The sequence below is a fragment of the Mastigoproctus giganteus genome, chromosome 1, assembly GCF_048544385.1.
Source record: "Mastigoproctus giganteus isolate SK-2022 chromosome 1, ASM4854438v1, whole genome shotgun sequence".
Lineage (NCBI taxonomy): Eukaryota > Metazoa > Arthropoda > Arachnida > Uropygi > Thelyphonidae > Mastigoproctus > Mastigoproctus giganteus.
The window spans coordinates 197,609,341-197,629,518 of record NC_143575.1 but is presented as its reverse complement, the minus strand read 5'-3'; the positions used below and the strand labels follow the sequence as shown (position 1 = coordinate 197,629,518).

The window sequence follows — 20,178 nt, the reverse complement described above, 5'->3', positions numbered from 1 at the left end:
TAAATACTGTCTCAGACCATCATAGTCGCCTTTACGAAAACAAAAACCCTTCCCTTTACCTCTGATGGTAGTTACCTCCTTGAGTAAATCCCACTTCACACACTGTGATCACTGCCACCTAGTGGTTCATTTATCTGCAGGTTCTTAATGCATGAAGAATCACTACTGATAATCAGATCAAGAGTATTGCTCCCTCTTGTTGCCTCACGAACATGCTGATGTAGAAAACAATCATCCAATAAATCCACAAAAGCCTTGCTAGTGTGCGAGTGACCAACCCACAAATTCCAGTCAATATCTGGGAAATTAAAATCCCCCATTATAAGACTCTCTGATTTACTGGCCCACTCTATTTCCCTGTACAATATATTATTATACTCATCAGAGTCATTAGGCCTATAGCACACTCCTACTCTCAATTTTGATTTCCCTATGCTTATGTCACACCAAACTGACTCGACACTGCCCTGTCCATCGATGTCAACTGGCTTCACTTCCTTTGACTTTATGTGTTTCTTAATTAATAGCGTAACCCCTCCTCCCCTCCTGTCCTGTCTATCCTTTCTATATACATTGTATTCCCCAAATTCCAGTTCCGCATTACTTATATCTGTGTGACACCACGTCTCTGATATCCCAACAATATCTGCCTTTGATGTTTTGAGCAATACCTCAAATTCATCAAATTTATTTACCAAACTCTTAGCATTGGTGTACACGCAGGTATACATGCACCTGTTTCTATTCTTAGCTACCCTAACACAACCCATGTGTTTACTTGTAACGCAATGACTACCAGCAGTCTCTGAAATATCCTGCATCTTGTTTTTCAGACTTCTGCTCATTTGAATAGAAGCAGTGCAAGAATCACTTCCACCTCTGCCAGTGGCTACTGTTAATCTATTAGTCCTTGTATCCCCCCCCCCAACTAGCAGTTTTCCGACCCACCTAACACTGCCTCGACAGCATCAGCAAAAATTCTTGCACCCTTTCTATTTAAGTGTATCCCATCCCTGTAGAAGCAATCTCTCCTGTTAACAAGTACAGTCCAGGCTGAAAAAAATTCTACCCCTTGAGCCTTGCACAATCCCTCCAGGGCCGAATTGATCGACAAGGCCCTCATCATATACTCCCTCCTATCGTGTCTGGGCAGAATTGCAGACACTTTCAAGTTCAACCCTAATTCACGGCTTTTTTTCAACAGTGATTTATAGACCTGTGAGTTTAACTTCTGTTCCATTAAAATTAATGGAGGCACTGGTTAAAGAAGCACTGCAGGATCATCTAGACAAGACTTCAGTTATAGCTCGGACACATCAAGGTTTTGTTAAGGGGAAGTATGGCCTGACCAATTTGATTGGATACTATGATGCAGTCACAAAAAACTGGAGTCAGGGAATAAATTTGATATTATATACTTGGATCTTAGAAAGGCTTTTGATACTGTTGCACATGGAAGACTGCTGCACAAATTGGAGCAGTGTGGCATTGGAGGCAAATTGCTGCTATGGATAAAGGGATGGTTGAGAGGGAAAGGACAAAGAGTGGTAATCAATGGACACTGCTCTTCGTGGACTAATGTTATTTGTGGAGTCCCTCAGGGTTCAGTGTTGGGTCTATTTTTGTTTTCTGTATTTATAAATGATATTGATGATGGTATATCAAGCTTAATGGCCAATTTTGCAGACGATACAAAGGTTTGCAGGGTTGTTAAGGATACTACTGATGCTATGCTGCTGCAACAGGATCTAGAAAGGTTGAGCAGATGGGCTGAGAAGTGGCAAAAGAAGTTTAACATCGACAAATGTAATGTACTACATATGGGAAACAGCAACCCGAGAGCAATGCATCAACTCTGTGGTACTACACTGACAATGGTAGAGAAAAGGACCTAGTGGTAATTGTGCAGGCATGTATGAAGTTCTCTGAGCAGTGCGGACGGGCTGCAAGAGTAGCTCATGGTGCTTGTCAATGATATACAGGAATTTTTCTAGCAGCGATAAGGAGGTGATTATTCCCTTGTATAAGGCAATGGTCAGGCCACACCTTGAGTACTGTATACATGTCTGGAGGCCTCATTTCAAGAAGGATGTAGAGCTGCTGGAACGAGTACAGAGAAGGGCAACAAGATTAGTGAATGGAACAAAGGGTTGCTCTTACATAGAAAGGAGACATATATTTAAGTTTTGCAAATTACAGTGTCTGGAGACTAGGCACCAGCGAGGTGATCTGATAGAGGTGTATAAAGCCTTGAATCGTTTGAGCATGCTCAATGCTGATGGGATTCTTCCTCTTGCTCAGAATAATCACCTGAGAGGGCATAAATTCAAATTGAGGAAAGACAGATGTAGGATAGATGTGCGGAAATTTGCCTTTAGCAAGCGGGTAGTTGGTTAGTGGAACAGACTTCCATCCCTTGTTGTGGAAGTTGATAGCCTAAATAAATTTAAGGCCCAGCTGGACAGGCATTTCGAATGAACAGAGGAGTAAAATGGAAGTTTTTTTTTTTTTTTTTTGGCTGATGCCGCATAAGCTTGCTTTCTTGCATCATATGCCTCTACTAATGCTAATGCTGTATACAGGTTTGAAACCCTCATTTTAGGATGGATAGATGTAGGTCTGTATGGAGAAGGGACACAGAAAGGTAGCCTTGCCAAGAAAGGCTTGAGTTATATTGCATTTTCCAGAAACTTTGCACGTTCTAGAGATCTGAGTGACGTGTTTAAGCTTTAAATGGATTAAATAAATCAAGTTTTTTTTTTAAATGAATTGAGTAAACTAAACACTGATGGCATCCTTACTCTTCCTTTGACAACACACATGCAAGGAGACATAAATTTAAATTGGAAAAGGATAGTTTCAGGACAGTTGTGAGAAAATTTTCTTTCAGCAAATGGTAATTGCTTGTTGTTGGAATAAACTTCCATTTGGTGTTTTGTGGATGTGGACAGTTTGAATAAATTTGATGGATTGAACAAATTATTAGAAGGGCTGTAATGGGTAATGTTTTTTGATTTTTTAGGCTAAACTACATAAGCTTGCTTCCTTGCATTACTTTTCTAATACTAATAAAAATTCTATTCTTATGAGTATTGTTATTTTTGAATAATATATGTAGTATTTGAAAATTTTTATTATTTGTATTATTGGTGCTAAAGCATATTTTTTATATGAAATTCAAAATGAGTTAGTTAATGCATGCAGTGCATTACATTTCAGGCACATTCAGTTTTTTCTTAAATTAATTGAATTTTTTTTCTTTTTATATTTATTATTAATAGATTAATAGAAGTTAAAAGTAAATATAGTTATCTCCTTATCAATTAATTAATAAGATTATAACCTTAGAGAACACTTAATAAGACTAGTTTTACATACTCTAAACTGAACTGTGTACTTTAATTACAACTCTGTAATATTTATTACTCTCCTCCCATTATATGCTTCTTTTTTTCTTTTAAGTTTCCTTTCTCTTTATATATATGTATCTCTTCACTAGTGATACCATGTTCATGAGTCTTACTTAACAATATGCACGAAGCATGCATGAACTGTCTAAAGCTAACAGTAAAACCATTAAAGCTACATTTCATCTATGATTTTTTTTTTTTTTTTTTTTTTTTACATACAGTTTGTATGGAAAAAAGAAATAATAATTGCTAGATTTTATTTGCCCGATTTTAATAAAATTTGGAATGGCTCAACAAATATTTTTGAAAGGCCCAAATGTAAACTTTCATGAAAATCTGTCCACTGGGAGTTGTGTTGTTACTTGTGGATGGACATATCAAAGACAATATGTGCATGTGTCTGTGTATGAATGTGAATGGTGCCTCTGTAGCCAGGTGGGAAGGAGCAGCAGTGCGTAGCACACGCTTCTTGATTAGCCCAGGGTTCAAGCCCACCAAATATGGAGGATGCAGAAAGGTCAGGGAATGACCACCGCATATTCCCGGAGCAATAGTTAACTGGCACCTCAACTACTTTGGACAAAGTAAACCCAATCTATGTGGTCCTACATGCATCTTTATCATGTTTATGATATATATACAAATATGGTTCATAGGCTGATTTCATGTTGTGTAGGCTGAAAACCTAGAATACATTACAGAAGAAAAAGTTCTTCCCCCTGTGACATTGGGTAACTACAGTTCTGATCAAAGAGATCTTTATGCATTCTTTCAGTCTCCACCAGACTTTGTTCAAAACCTCTCCAAAGTGATTGACAAGTGCTGAATATGCTATCCTGTCTGCGGTCGAGTGACATTTGCAGTCATAGTATGTGTATTGTGAGATTGATTCCAAACATTGCCACAAGAAATATGCAGCCTGTTATTTAACTGCTATTCTGGTTTATTGACTGCAATGAAACAGTTACAGTGAAGTTGCCAGCTTCTCTGGTTCCACCTGTACAGAGTAATAAATGGAAAATTTTTTCTTTTACTGCTATCAAGAATTTTTACTTGTAATGAGCACTATTACCTACATATCTGTTTCAGTGATTGCTTTTCCTTTGTGGGTAAGTAATTAGGTAGCATCCACAAGGATAAGGAACTTATCTTCACAACCACAGCCACCATGTGCAAATGTGTGGTTGTGAACTGCACAGAAATGCCTATTAAGGTAAGTGCCGTTTGGAGTTTGACAGTTACAAATTTTAAAAATGAAAATAAATAAAAATGAAAAATGAAAATGATTGTTCTTGTTTTTTTCTTGTACTTTACTGTTCTAAGAAACCGAATGATAAACATTGCTAAAAATGTGTTTTTTTTTTTTTTTTTTTTTTCGTTGTAAAGAGTTAGAACATAGTTTTATTATTTATTTATGTATTCATTGATCATTAAAAATATATTCATTTAACTATCTACAATTATTTATATTCTTTTTTTTTTGGTGGTGGTGGTGGGGAGAGAAGGCACCAATATGACTTTGCACAAAAGTGTCTCATGGGCATATGATTCTGCTTACAGCCCAATGAGGATAAGTTTCTGCAATACGAGAGAGAGAGATATGCCAAAAGGCATAGATAAACAATTCTATAGATTTATGGAGTGAAAAATATCTCTGAATTTTTTTTAGCGTATTATTTATTCCATTGTGAAAGAGTTAGTTCTCAGAGCCCAGCAAGGACTGTTTTTAGAGAAATTTTATTATAACAAGAAATAAAATTAATCTGTTATTTTCCTTGTGTATCTTGCATATATGTAGGATAGCTATTTTGCACATACAAGTATTTCTTACTAGTTGCAGTTTTCATTTTACTCTAATTTTGCTTATTTGCAGTTCCTTTTTACTCTCTAGTTTTACTGTGTGCCAATTACACTTTGCTTATTCATTAGGAATGTGGTGAGTTGGCATGGGGAATTATTTGGCGAGTTAGATAAAAAACATTTAAGTATCAACAACTTTTTTTCATTACTTTATATTTTTATTAAAGACTGTACTTGCTAAAACATTAAAAAATATATGTATACTGCATATCTAGGTTCATACTTTACATGCATGTGAAATTATTTTTAATATACAAGCATCCTACATGCATCTTTATCTAAAATTGATATTGCTAAAATCAAAAAAAATTACTAAAATTGATATTGCAATAAATTTAAATTAGTGATATTAATAATTGTTTAGTACTAAGTTATGAATAACATATGTAAAGAAAATGTTAATGTCTATTTTTAAGTTCAGATGCACGTTATGAAGTGTAAATGTGTGGATACTATCCTATCTATGCAAACAGTAGATTGTTATATAAATTCACTTGCCTGCAGCCTGCCTTGCTTTATATTTTTGAAATGACAAAGAACATCTTTAGCTACATTGAAGAGTGGCTGTTGTCAGCTTTCATTATTGTCATTTAAAATAACTTTGAAATTGGTTTATCAGCTTTGTTTTAGAAGCAGTTGAGGCTGAGCCTTCAGTAATTGTTTTGGATTGCTGGAAAGAGTTAATTATTCTGAAAATATTGAAGCCATAGAAAGCATTAAAGCTTCTTGGAATGAAGTCCAAGTGACCACAGTGAAGTGCTACTGGAAGAATAGTTTATTGTGGTACTTAGATTAAATACCACTGGCAACAACCATTATAAAATACCAGGGACGCATTTTATGGCCAGAATACATTTACCTTTATCATATTCTAGCATGTCAAAAATTACATGATATCTCTTCTAGATTACTAGTAAGTTAAACCCTTGCAGTATTTATATGTGTGTATGACTTAAATTTCTGTGTTTTCCAACTAGCCTGGAATGTAACCTCAATCTCCCATTACTTGAGATAGTTACCATTCATGATTTTGTTGATTGCAAAGGTCCATCAGTCCCAAGTCACTGTAGTTGGTGAGGGATACCTGTACATATTTGCATGTATACCAACTATTGAGATATGCACTGGAGCCAGAGCTTATCACATAATTTGAACTTTTATATATGTATATGATGTTGCTCATAAATAAAATTAACACAGCTTGACATTTTTCATATTTTAAGAGTTACGTGATGCCTGCACCAAGGATGATGTGAAGACTGCTGAGTTTATTATTCATCAACTAGGGAATGAAGCTGAGATAGTTTTGAATACTACAATTGATGATTCCAATACCTTACTATTTAAGTGAGTTAATTGAAATTTATATATATAAAATATTTTAATCTTACATAGTTATTAATAAAAATTTCTAAAATTTTTATTAATAACTATATTTATATTTATAAAATTTCTTCAATTTGTACAACTTGTGTTTGTAGCGAGGAACTCTCAAAGGAAGGTTTTTGAGAACTTTGTGTAGAAACAACTACACAGTGGTGGCAGACTGTATGTTTCTCATCAGTATTTTCACTCAATAAATTACAGAGATAAGAGGCCACAGAGAGGCTCTGCAAGGTCAACATGTGGTGCTGCCTTACTACAACAGTTGCTTTTGACTGGTTCTGTGCAGGATTTTTGAAGCGTTAATAAAGAATAACTTTATGCTGGAGCAGAAAATTTTCATATATGACTGTTATGTTGCATAATTCTGTTGAGAATTGTAAGAAGGAATTTGGGAACACATTTCCCAGAAAATGCATTCTGTGCAGTAAATACAATTCACAACTTGGTAACTAAACTGAGAAATAAATCGTATTATGGGGTAGGTAGTAACCCAAAACAAGATTGGTGAGTATTAACAGAGGCAGTATTTACTACAGGTAAGTAGGCATTAATTATATTAATAAAAAAATTTCAATAAAATAATAATAAAAATAATAAATAATCGTGGCAGAAGGCACTGTATTTGCTTAAAGTAGGCATCATGTAATGTATTTCTGGAGTCTGTCACTGGAGCTGGCTGAGTGAAAATGCTGATGAGTGCTATGCTTAACATCAGTATTTTGAACATGATGTCTTCACATAATGTTCAAAAATACCATCTCCCTGTAGGTATAAATTTTGCTTAGAAAAATTTTGGTTTAATTTAACCTTCTATTGGTAATATGGCATATGACAGGCACCACTTTTTTAAAATTTAAATTTAAAAAAATTGAATTCCATTTTTTGACTTTAAATTTTATCTGTTTTTTTTTAGGTTTGTAAATGAAATCATATCCTCGTTGTACATTTATCCTGCTGATATTCTCTAACTGTTTATACCATATTTTCTGTTTTCATTTAAATATACAATGAATTATGAAGCATTAAATTTTTGTTTGGCATTTAACAGACACCAGGTGAGTGAAAGTATTTACCTTTTTTCTAGACAACTGCCATTCCAACATATTGTCTGTGAGACATCAACTACAGGTGTTTAATCTTGCTGTACAGCTTTGATTTCTCTAGCTAAATGTTCAGGTTTAACTAGAGAAATCAAAGTTATCACCCGACAAAACTGCAGGCATTCATATTACATCTGCCAAATATGGATTTCAATCTGGGGAATCAGTGACCTTGAAAATATGATAAAACTTCTTTTATTGTTATTAAACCTTTTCTCCTTTATGGGATTTTTTCCACCCTGTGACGGTTAATGGTACCAAGTGCATGGGGTGGTTGGTTGCATCCAATTAATATTATTATTGTTACCATTGGTCAAGGAACTCTCTCTTACTATCCTACAGGTGTTCAGGATTGCGGCTTACTGAAGTTCCATGTAAGTGTTCTCTGAGAGGCCTAATGTTGCTAGGTTCTTATGGAGGCTCTTTGGCACCATGCCAGTGGTTGATGTGATGAACGGAATGCTCATTACTTGTTTCATATGTCCCATATCTTTGACTTCCTGTCTTACATGAATACCTCCTGATATTTTCCTTATGGATTTTCTGGTGGTTTCCAGTGTTGGGTACTGCTATGTCAATCAGATAGGTAGCCTTTTCCTTCTTGTTCACAAGGGTTATGTCCAGTCTGTTGTGTGGTATTCTCTTATCCGTTATCATGGCATGGTCTCAGTATAGTCTGTAAATAGAGGTCTCTAGTATGGCCTAATGCTTGTACTTGTAATATGGTAAACTTTCTTTGATTAACTGGTATTTTTGCACTAGCTTCTGAAATATTATCTTGGCCTTCTGAATATTAGCTTCTGAAGTATTATCTTCAGAAGATAATACTTCTGAAGTATTATCAGGTGGTGTCTCTAAGTGTAATCCGTCCTGGTTTTCACCCTGCATCCTGTGGTGATGTGCTGCAGTGAATGTATTTCCTTTAGTTCCTGGTATTGATTACCTGGTCATGGATGGTAAGCATTAATCCTTCAGTCTCAGGGAAGAGCCTTCTGTTTGTGAGTAAGGGTCTGTTCTTGGACCCTTGTTTTGAAATCTTGTTCTGAACCAGAGGTTGCTAAAGTTTTTCCAAATAATTATCAGTTGCATGCACGGATGATTTCATTCTTTTTTATGGAAATTCTCACCATTCATTAGAAGAAAATGCAAATTCTGTTCTTCGACAACAGTTTTCTGATTTGTCAATTCTTAACAAACTTACTATTTCTGACAGTGAAACTTGTATGATGGTTTTCAAAGGCACCCTTTCTCCAACTCATCCTCCTCTCATAAAAATTAATGGTAAATCTCTCCCTTTTGTAAATACCACAAAATTTCTTGGATTACTGTTTGATAATCATCTTACCTTTCTTTACCATCTGCATCATCTATCTGACAAAGTTAGAAAATTTGTCTTTCAGATTGTTTGCATTTCCAATTAAGACTTTGTTCTGAACCATAAGATTTTTGCATATGCTATACAAAGCTCTTGTTTTTCCAATTACCACTTATGCTGCTGCAGCCTGGTTTAGATGCACTAAATTGATTACAGTTCGATCCAGCACAGTTTCCTTCTAGTATTAGCATTGGTAGAGACATATGATACAAGAAAGAAAGCTTATGCAGCATCAGCCAAAAAAAAAAAAAAAAAGAAAAAACTTCCACTTCACCCCTCCATTCGTTTGAAATACCTGTCCAGCTGAGCCTTAAATTTATTTAGGCTATCAACTTCCACAATAAGGGATGGAAGTCTGTTCCACCAACCAACTACCTGCTGGCTAAATGCAGATTTCCGCACAGCTATCCTACATCTGTCTTTCACAATTTGAATTTATTCTCTCTCAGGTGATTATTCTGAGCAAGAGGAAGAATCCCATCAGCATTGAATCTCCAGCAGCTCTACATCCTTCTTGAAATGAGGCCTCCAGATCTGTATACAGTACTCAAGGTGTGGCCTGACCATTGCCTTATACAAGGGAATAATCACCTCCTTATCCCTGCTAGAAAAATTCCTGTACATCATTGACAAGACACCATGAGCTACACTTACAGCCCGTCTGCACTGCTCAGAGAACTTCATATCTGCCTGCACAATTACCCCCAGGTCCTTTTCATTCTCTACCACTGTCAGTGTAGTACCACAGAGTTGATACGTTGCTCTGGGGTTGCTGTTTCCCATATGTAATACTTTACATTTGTCAATGTTAAACTTCATTTGCCACCTCTCAGCCCATCTGCTCAACCTTTCCAGATCCTGTTTCAGCAGCATATCATCAGTAGTGTCCTTAACAACCCTGTCAACCTTTGTATCGTCTGCAAACTTGAACATTAAGCTTGATATACCATCATCAATATTATTTATAAATACAGAAAACCATAACATACCCAACACTGAACCCTGAGGGTCTCCACTAATAACATTAGTCCACAATGAGCAGTGTCCATTGATTACCACTCTCTGTCTTCTCCCTCTCAACCACCCCTTTACCCATAGCAGCAATTTGCCTCCAATGCCACACTGCTCCAATTTGTGCAGCAGTCTTCCATGTGCAACAGTATCAAAAGCCTTTCCGAGATCCAAGTATATAATATCAAAGTTATTCCGTGCATACAGCTCTTTTGTAACTGCATTATAGTATCCAATCAGATTGGTCAGGCAAGACTTTCCCTTAACAAAACCATGTTGTGTCCGACCTATAACTGAAATCTTGTCTAGATGATCCTGCAGTGCTTCTTTAACCAGTGCCTCCATTAATTTCCCCGGAACAGAAGTTAAACTAACAGGTCTGTAATTATCTGTGTCTCCCTTTGATCCTCATTTGTGAATTGGGGACACATTTGCACATCTCCAGTCTATGGGTACCTCCCCTGAGTCCAAGGAAGCTCTCATAATTATGGCTAAGGGTTTGCTTACTTCCTTTGCTGCCTCCTTTAATATAACTGGATAAATCCCATCCACCCCAGGTGCCTTTTTTTGTGTTTATTTTCAACAATTTCACCTCCACTTTACTCTCAGTTATTACAAGATTATCTAGCTTACTGCCAGAGTTGAATACACCTCTGGCATTCCCTTCGCTGAATAACTTCTCATGTGTGAATGTCGATGCAAAATATTCATTTAGTTTGTTATCTACCTGAGCAGGATCATCAACAGTTGAACCATCAATATCAAGTGGACCAATCTGATTCATCCCCTTCCTTTTAGAGTTGACATAAGTAAAGAACTCTTTGCTGTTTTTCTTTGCATCCTTTGCCAAAGATTTCTCTTAATGTACCTTTGCCTGCCTAACCTCATTTGTGACTTGGTTACAGACTAGCTTATATCTATCACAGGCTTCTGTGTCATGTGTTAATTTATATGTATCCCATGCATTTTTCTTCTCTGCCATGTGTCTCTTTAGTTCATCTGTCATCCATTTAGGCCTAAACCTTGAACAATATTTCTTAGTTAGTATGTAAAGCCTAGTAGCTTCCAAAATAAGTTCCTTGAATGCTTTCCATTTTTAATTTGCTGTTGGTAACATCATCAGTTGGTCCCACTGTATAGAATTTAAATACTGTCTCAGACCATCGTAGTTGCCTTTATGAAAGCAATAACCCTTCCTCCAAAGAGGTAACTACCTCTGATTGTTGTTACCTCTTTGAGTAAATCCCACTTCAGCACACTGTGATCACTGCCACTTAGTGGTTCCTCTATCTGCAGATTCGTAATGCATGAAAAATCACTACTGATAATCAAATCAAGTGTGTTACTCCCTCTAGTTGCCTCCCTAACATGCTGATGTAGAAAACAATCATCCAATAAATCCACAAAAGCCTTGCTAGTGTGTGAGTGACCAACCTACAAATTCCAGTCAATATCTGGGAAATTAAAATCCCCCATTATAAGACTCTCTGATTTACTGGCCCACTCTATTTCCCTGTACAGTTTCTTATTATACTCATCAGAGTCATTAGGCCTATAAGCACACTCTTACTCTCAATTTTGATCTCCCAATGCTTATGTCACACCAAACTGACTCGACATTGCACTGTCCAGCGATGTCGACTGGCTTCACTTCCTTGGATTTTATGTGTTTCTTAACTAATAGCATAACCCATCCTCCCTTCCTATCCTGTCTATCCTTACTGTAGATGTTGTACTCCCCAAATTCTGGTTCTGCATTCTTTATATCTGTGTGACACCACGTCTCTGATATCCCAACAATGTCCGCCTTTGATGCTTTCAGCAATACCTCAAGTTCATCAAATTGATTTACCAAACTCCTAGCATTGGTGTACATGCAAGTATACATGCACCTGTTCTTTTTCTTAGCTACCCTAACACAACCCATGTGTTTACTGGTACCGCAATGACTCCCAGCAGTCTCTGAAATATCCTCCATCTTGTTTTCCAGGCTTCTGCTCATTCCAATAGAAGCATTGCAAGAATCACTTTCACCTCTGCCAGTGGCTACTGTTAATCTATTAGTCCGTGTATCCTCCCCCCCCAAGCTAGCAGTTTTCCGACCCATCTAACACTGCCTCGATAGCATCAGCAAATATTCTTGCACCCTTTCTATTTAAGTGTATCCCATCCCTGTAGAAGCAGTCTCTCCTGTTCACAAGTACAGACCAGGCTGAAAAAAATTCTACCCCTCGAGCCTTGCACAATCTTTCCAGGACCGAATTGATCGAGAAGGCTCTCATCATATACTCCCTCCTATCGTGTCTGGGCAGAATTACAAACACTTTCAAATTCAACCCTAATTCACGGTTTTTTTTCAACAGTGACCTGTACTTGTTAAGTAATTCTGCCGGTCTCCTACTCTTAATATCATTAGTGCCAGTTTGTACAACTATATCTCCTTTTGTGCCCTTAAACGAAGTTATCCACTCTACAATATCATCAACCTTTGCTCCTAGCTGACATACCCTGGGCCTGTTCCACGTATCCTTTTTACAAAGCATGTTCCCCGTTTCCCTGACAAACGTGTCACCAACAACTAGTTTCTGTGGGACCAGCGCATTCTGCATTGGGGGTTGCCGCTGTGTTGCATGATGACCAAGTGAAAGCTGTGGGCTTGATGTGGGCAGCTGAGAGCTTGATGGGCCCCTCACTTTAAATCCTTCGAGGGCATCCACCCTGTCCTTCAAGCTCTCATATAGGCCCATAACAACGCTGAGTTGTCGCCTGATTTCGTTACACTGTTTGCATTGTGCACACACAAAGACATCCCCCATAGCAATATCATGTCCCTTACCCGATTGCTCCACCAACACCATGCAAGCAGTGCATTTTAAAAGGCTGTGATTCAGAGGGCAACTGCCCACCCTCAGTTCTCCTCTGAGCCACAGCACTCCCATTAGCTTGAGCCTTTTGCTTTGCTGCTCTGGTCTGAGTTATGATTTCGATTTAATTTCAATAAAATTTCAATTTCAGTACAAAATTATAACCCTAAACTTGTATCCCAACACAGTTATAACGCTATATATATTTTTTATCTACGAGTTCCCTTTATATTACTTCCGTATCAAGTTATGTATTAATTAATTATGTTCCATTTGTAATCTAAGTCGTTATATGTATTTAGTTAAAAGTACAATTTAATTGACAACAAAGTTTAACAAAATTAATAGATTTTACTGATTAATTGACAATATTATGTTATATACTATACTAACACTATCTAGTTTGGGATATAACGTTGTATTGTATAACAAAGGCGGCAAGTTACAAACGGCACATCTATGGACACTTAAGTATTAATTAACTTCCAAATCTCGCTGTCTCAATTCAGAATAAACTAACGATCCTGACTATGTCTATTAGCTACTTATAGAAAATAATTTGATGTAACAGTTGGTCAGTAAAGCGGCTAAATATGGCTAAAAAGCTTCTCGTTCAGCAGAGCTGCAACTTATAACGTGGATTATTTTCTGGATTTGATACCCTTTCCGATACGTTTATGCAATTACAAGGCCGAGTAAAGAATAAATACACCAGATTAATCAGAAAATCACAAAATAATGATATTCTACTAAATTTAAATCAAAAGTTTTAGAATCAATAAATAACAAAATCCACTTAGCGGCTTTGAACATGTCTGGCTCCCACTAGCCTCGTCAGCAGAATATACATACTTGTTTGGGCACATAAAACTATCTCTACTTCTGCCCTGCAAGTTTTATCTGGTTCACTACCTTTAGACTTATATTTAATTTACCATGGACTGTCTTACTTCATTTGTAAAGGCTCTCTGCAGAATTCAATGAAATTCAAATGGATTTGTCTTGCAGTCCTAAACAAGAAAAACAATGAATTTTAAAAATTCTTCATGACCATTGGCAACTTCACTGGACTGATTCCCAAAAGTTTAATTCACAAAATTATTATTCCAGAAGTTGCATTTGTTACTAAAAACACTCTTAAATGATTTTCTCCCAGCATGTTTTCCTAGCTTTCTTTTATCAAGACACAGTTCTTTAAATTTTAAACTTGACTATTTCAATCCTTCCAGCTTTGAACTTTGTCTTTGCAGTTCTGTCGAGGATTCTATGCACATTCTTTTCTTTTCTTTTCTTTTGCCCTATTTACAATTTTATTCTCTCTCACTAGTCCTGTTACTCCAGGTCAGGAATCTGTCATTTCCTCTCCTACTTTCTTTCAGAATTTCTCATGCTCTGTCTTTCTTAAAAGACAACAATTATTGTCTGATTTATAAACCTATTCTGTATTTATCGATCAATAATTATACTTAACTTTCTTAAATTCATTCATAATTCCCAAATTCTTTCAGAGGTTCATCAAGCTTCTCCCCTAAATTTGTTAATTCTTAATTTTAAGGAATATATTCAAAAATTTACCTGTTACTGTCAGCCTGGTAGCACAAATTGTATTAACTGTAATATTTATGTCAACTGTTTGCTCCATATTCTTTTACTGTGAAATTTGACATTTTGTAAATAGTAATTGAGTTTATGTTTAAATAACCCCTTTGTTTTCTGTAGATTTTGTGGTAAAGTTTGCTCTTTACCAACTTCATTGTTTATTTGATTCTAATCAAAACTTGAATTTTATGAACTCTCTTAACTTATATCATTATTTTGTAAAATTTATTGTGTTGAATACCCACCCGTTCGTGTCTTGGATTCGACATTTATTAACTTTAATGGTTAATTCCCTTCTTTTTTCTTTTTTTTTTTTTGAATGTGTAATTATTTATTTTGTATATTTATATAATTCTGTATATTTTTATATATTTTGTATCTGTATAATTTTGTAAATTTTACTGTATACTTTCTTTTGTTACAAACAGTTTGTATAACTATTTGTCTAAGGGTGTATAATTTTCTGTGTAATTCCTTTTCTTGCAAACAGTTGAGTGGTGCCTTGGCATAACTATTTCAGGTTATCTCTAATTCATTATCTCTAAATGGTTCTCCTATTTTTAAAGAAAATCTAACTCTAAACAAAATTTCCTGTAAATTGAATTTCTGATTTAACCTGAAATGACTTCTTTCATGTTTTTACAAGCACATCCTCCTCTATCACCACAGCAAAACATGGCAGAGTTGAACTGACATTCCATGTGCTGCCATTCATCAGACACATATTATGCCAACCGGGCTAGCCGGGTGGGTAAAGTGCCTGCCTGGCAACCCAAAGGTCGCGGGTTCGATTCCCGCCTCGGGCTTGGATCAATGTACTGCAAAAACCTTGGGAGGTGCATTATGGCCACAGAAGCCTATGCGCCAACAACTACCAAAAAAACAAACAAACAAACAAACACATATTATATACTACTACTACTACTACTACTGCCTCAAAAAGAAAATAATGAACAGAACTTAATGTGGGTCTCAGCAAAACAGTTCAGTGAGAACTTCATATAGCTGGAATTTATGTGGCTTGGCCACTTTGCCGAGCCACTCAGGTAATACTAGAAATAGGATGCAGTGGCGTAAGGAGCACAAAAACTGGACATTTGATGATTGGAAACATCACATTTTGTAGATGAATCATCATTCACTCTTTTTTCAACAGCAAGGGGAGTTTTTGTTTCGAGAATGCCAAAGGAAGTGCATCATCCTGACTGTCTTGTGCCAAATGTCAAATGTGGAAGAGGATCAATAGTGGTTTGGGCAGCAGTATCTGGATATTCTTTAGGTCCTGTCATCACCCTAAATGGGCAGATTACTGCAAGATTACCTTGATATTTTGAGTGACCAAGTTCATCCCATGGTGCAACCATTGTTTCCCACATTTTCCCATTGTTTTGGTTTGAGGAACATGAAACTGAGGCTAAGCATCTCCCATTGCCTGCACAATCACGAAACTTAAATATTATTGGGCATACAGAGGAGAATGAGAAGCAGATTTCCTCCACTTTCAACACTCAAGGACCTGTGGAAACCAGAGTTACAAATAGATGCTAATATTATTATTTTGCAATTATTATGTTACACAGAGCGAAAAGGAGACAGAATAAGTAATGACAAGTTTAATATTTATTGGAAAAGACATATATTAAATTAAATACATACAAAAGCTTTTGGTTAGTTTGTTAACCTTCATCAGTCAAACTGACAGTTAAGAGTGTGGAACATGAGGGCATGTACTGCCAGTCATGTATATGAACTGTGTGATGTGATGGTTAATTGTTGGATGTTGAAGCCTGTGGCTGGGATGTGTGTTGCCAACATTTGTCATTCATCAAAATGGTTGCTTCAATGATAGGGTGGACATGACATCCACTGCTCTTGTTGACTGAGGTATTAGAGCATGTGATGTTCAATGACTCCAACTAGGCACGCCGCCGGTAGTGGCAGGACCTATCTACAATCGCGACATCGCGGTGTGGGTCAATGTCGTGGTGGGTTAACTAGAAATGTTCGGTAATGGCCGAGTGTTCTATGTCCACTAAGCGGATGGCTCTTTCGTGTTCCGAAAGACGATGATGTATTTCAGTCAGGTAATGCAATCCAATTCATTAGAAAAATTGATAATGCTAGGAAAGGTCATGGGAACAAGGAGAAGAGGTCAGAAAAGAACATGCTAAGACTTTATGGGAGAGCTGCCTTCATGCTGTCTGGTCTTCAACAGCTTCTTTCAAATCCTTCATACTCATGCCAGTGTTGCTCTTGATGGTGCCAAGACAGCATGTTCTTTGCTGGCCTCTTCTCCTTGTTTCCATGACCTTTCCTAGCATTATCGATTTTTCTAATGAATTGGATTGCATTACCTGACTGAAATACATCAATCGTAGCTTGATGACCTTGTCTTCCAGTGATGTTTCTGGCTTGATGCGATCCAAAATCTCTCTGTTCGTAACTTTCGCTGTCCATGGTATGCAAAGCAGCCTTCTCCAGCACCAGAATTCAAAAAGTTAATTTTTCTTCTGTCTACTTCTTTCATTATCCATCTTTGACACCCATAAGTTGTTATGGGAAACACTATAGCATTAATCATTCTGATCTTCGTTGCAAGGCTGACATCTTTGTCTTTCCAGATCTTTTCCATGCTCATTGCACTGCATCCTTAATGCATCCATAATTTTCACTTAATGCCAGACTGGTCCAATGTGTACAGCAATTTTTTATGTGCGACAAGATTGCTGTACAAATTGGACTTTATGCAGTCTTTTATGTGCTGTTTGAAGTATTTAGGGTATAAGTAATATTAGATTTTTTCTTCAATCAGATGGTGGGGTATGTATCTACTTAAATGGCTCAGTCAATAGGCACTGTATTTTTAGTTCTAGTTCTACTTTTTTTTAAACATATCCTGGCCCCACCTCTGCAAACTGGTTTTATGGACTTGATATAGCTGAGCGGCCAAATGCAGTAATGTAATACATGTATGGTGTAATGATAATATTCTTCCCACTTATTAACTGTAAACTTGAATGATCTATGTGATTTTTGCCAGAGTATAAAGATTATATATACCGGCGGGGGGCGGGGGGTAAAAGATTTGTATTCACCCAGAAGTAATTGTGATGGGAATTTGAAAACAGCACCATGTATTGCACTTTTTCAGTATTGTCACTAGACAAAATGACACATTTTTTCCACCTCTCAGTACACTTCCACACACCAGTTTTGTTGAAGTTCCCTGACTGTCCTTCAAACCATGACTCGGCAGCAGAATAACCTCATCATCAGCAGCAAAGTGTTTTCCATGAAGAGCAGGAAAGACGAAGAAATCTGAGGGTGCAATGTGTGGGGGGGAATATGCAGGACATGGCAATATTTCAACCCACATTTGTGGGCACTGTTACAGCAGCTACTGGTTATTCTGGGATTTTTTTCATCATGCACTGATGTTCTTCCACATTTGAATTGTTTTTTCCAATTTGCAACAACACTGTAACCTGGACAGTTGTCTCCATAAACAGTGACCAATAGTTTTGGGTGTTTTCCTTGCAGGAAGAGAAACCGAATCACTGATCTGTATTCCACTTTATCTATTGTGACAGTTCACTTTCTTCAGCGCTGCAAAGAAAAAAAGTGAATTGTCAGATTGAAACAAAAATTTGTGTGGTTGTTATAGAGATTTCAAGGTATCAAATAAACAAAAAAAAAAAAATAATAAAAAAAATAAAATAATAATCGTTCTATAACAACTAGTTAGATATGGTGAGGCATCACATGCTTTGGCTTAGCAAAGCATGTGAAGAGGTTCCAAAATTACACATTTTTATCTTCATAGAAGGAAATTGGGATAGGGGATCTCTTTGAATTGCAAAACCCCAAGCCACTGCTTATTTGGCTTATGCCTAAATCTAACCCTGCCACCTGGGAGAGGTCACCACTATTGTCAGTAAACTATTCTGTTTTTGTATATACATAGAGGACTTCAGTTTTCAGACAGTTTCAGTATTTGATTTTGTAAGCAGAATTAACCAGAATTAATTAAAAAGTTCCAAAATACAAAAATTTTCAATAGCCAAAATTTTTTCAAATTTTCACTTACTATGTCCAGTAATTCCTTGATTTATATGGTTCCAGGGAGGCTGGATGTTATGTGAAAAGATGTATGAGGCATGATCAGAAAGTTTGTGGACTGACTTTATATATTGAAATTGCAGTGTAATGAGTTGTGACTAGTTGCAGCATGTTTGGCAACTCATGTATGGTAGGTAAAAGAGCAATTCATAATAACATGAATTGCCCTTTTACCTGCAGTCGGTCTGAATTAGCATACATTGATGATCAGTATCTAACGATCTGCAAAATTGCTCATGAAATTGCTTTCTCTTATGGGACACATCTCCAACTTTAACACTTTAAGAATGCAGCACATTTCAGCCAAGTTTGTGTCTTATTCCTCACTAATGATTACCTGGAGTGGCTAGTTTTTGTACATTGGGATCTTCATCCAAATGCCGCTGTGGACCCAAACTTTATTTCTTCCATCATTACTGGTGATGAATCACAATTGCTATAACCCAGAAACAAAGGCCCTAGTTCTCTCAGTGGAAGAGTCAGTATTCTCTAATGCCCAATAAAAAAGCATGATAATCTTGATCAATCTTGTCAGGTTCATCATAATTTTTTTGACTCACAAGACAGATCATTATGAATTTGTTCCTCATGGTCAAATAGTGAACAGGAAATATTACAAAACAGTTCTTTGGTGATTGCACAATGGTTTTCAGGGAAAGAACTCAGAAATGTGGACTTCAGAGAATTGGTGCTTGCATTATGGCAATGTCCCTGCACATTCAGTGTTTTCCATTCAAGAATTTCTTGTGAAGCATTCTATCATTGTGTGTTCCCTCCATCATAACAGATGCATTTTTTTTGTTGTTGTTGTCATTTCTCAAGCTTAATGTCCTCTTCAAAGGTCCTAGATTTGCAACAGGTGAGGATTTCAGAAAATGACACAGGAATTGTTAGTAATTCCAAAAGAAACCTATCAGAAATGCTTTCAGAAGCATTGGAATTGATGTATATATTATCAGCAAAGTGTAGAATTGAGGCATTGGATATTTTTATTTGCAAAAGATTTATGAATTTAAATTTCTTATGATTGGAAAGTATGTTAGTATACTTATATGAATATATCTAAATTTGAATTATAGTCAGTATTTTGATCTCTGTTTTTTTTTTTTTAATGTATATATATTTTTCTTTGTGATTAGAGCATGTGAAAATGGACACAGTAAAATAGTTGATCTTCTTTTGTTGCATGGAGCTGATGGACGCATCAATCCAGTAACTAAGTATTCACCACTGTATGTTGCCTGTTTTAATGGACATAAAAAAATTGTTGAAACACTACTCAAGGTAAATTTTTTCCCCCATTTTTATTTTTATACTGAAATACTATTAATTTCTAACTTATCAAATGATAAGCAAAGAATGATGAAAAGGTGTGTGTGTGTGTGTGTGTGTGTGTGTGTGTGTGTGTGTGTGTGTGTGTGTGTGTGTGTGTGTGTGTGTGTGTGTGTGTAATT

At 36.5% G+C, this 20,178-nt stretch overlaps 1 protein-coding gene across 1 annotated transcript in view; it reads left to right on the top strand.

Annotated features, from left to right (window-relative positions):
- LOC150091432 (leucine-rich repeat serine/threonine-protein kinase 1-like) overlaps positions 1-20,178 on the top strand; it is a 595,643-nt gene that overhangs the window by 126,606 nt on the left and 448,859 nt on the right. Inside the window, exons 6-7 of the mRNA XM_090390319.1 lie at positions 6,494-6,617; positions 19,864-20,008. Coding sequence (XP_090246445.1) covers positions 6,494-6,617; positions 19,864-20,008 — 269 coding nt within the window. The remainder of the gene's footprint in view (positions 1-6,493; positions 6,618-19,863; positions 20,009-20,178) is intronic.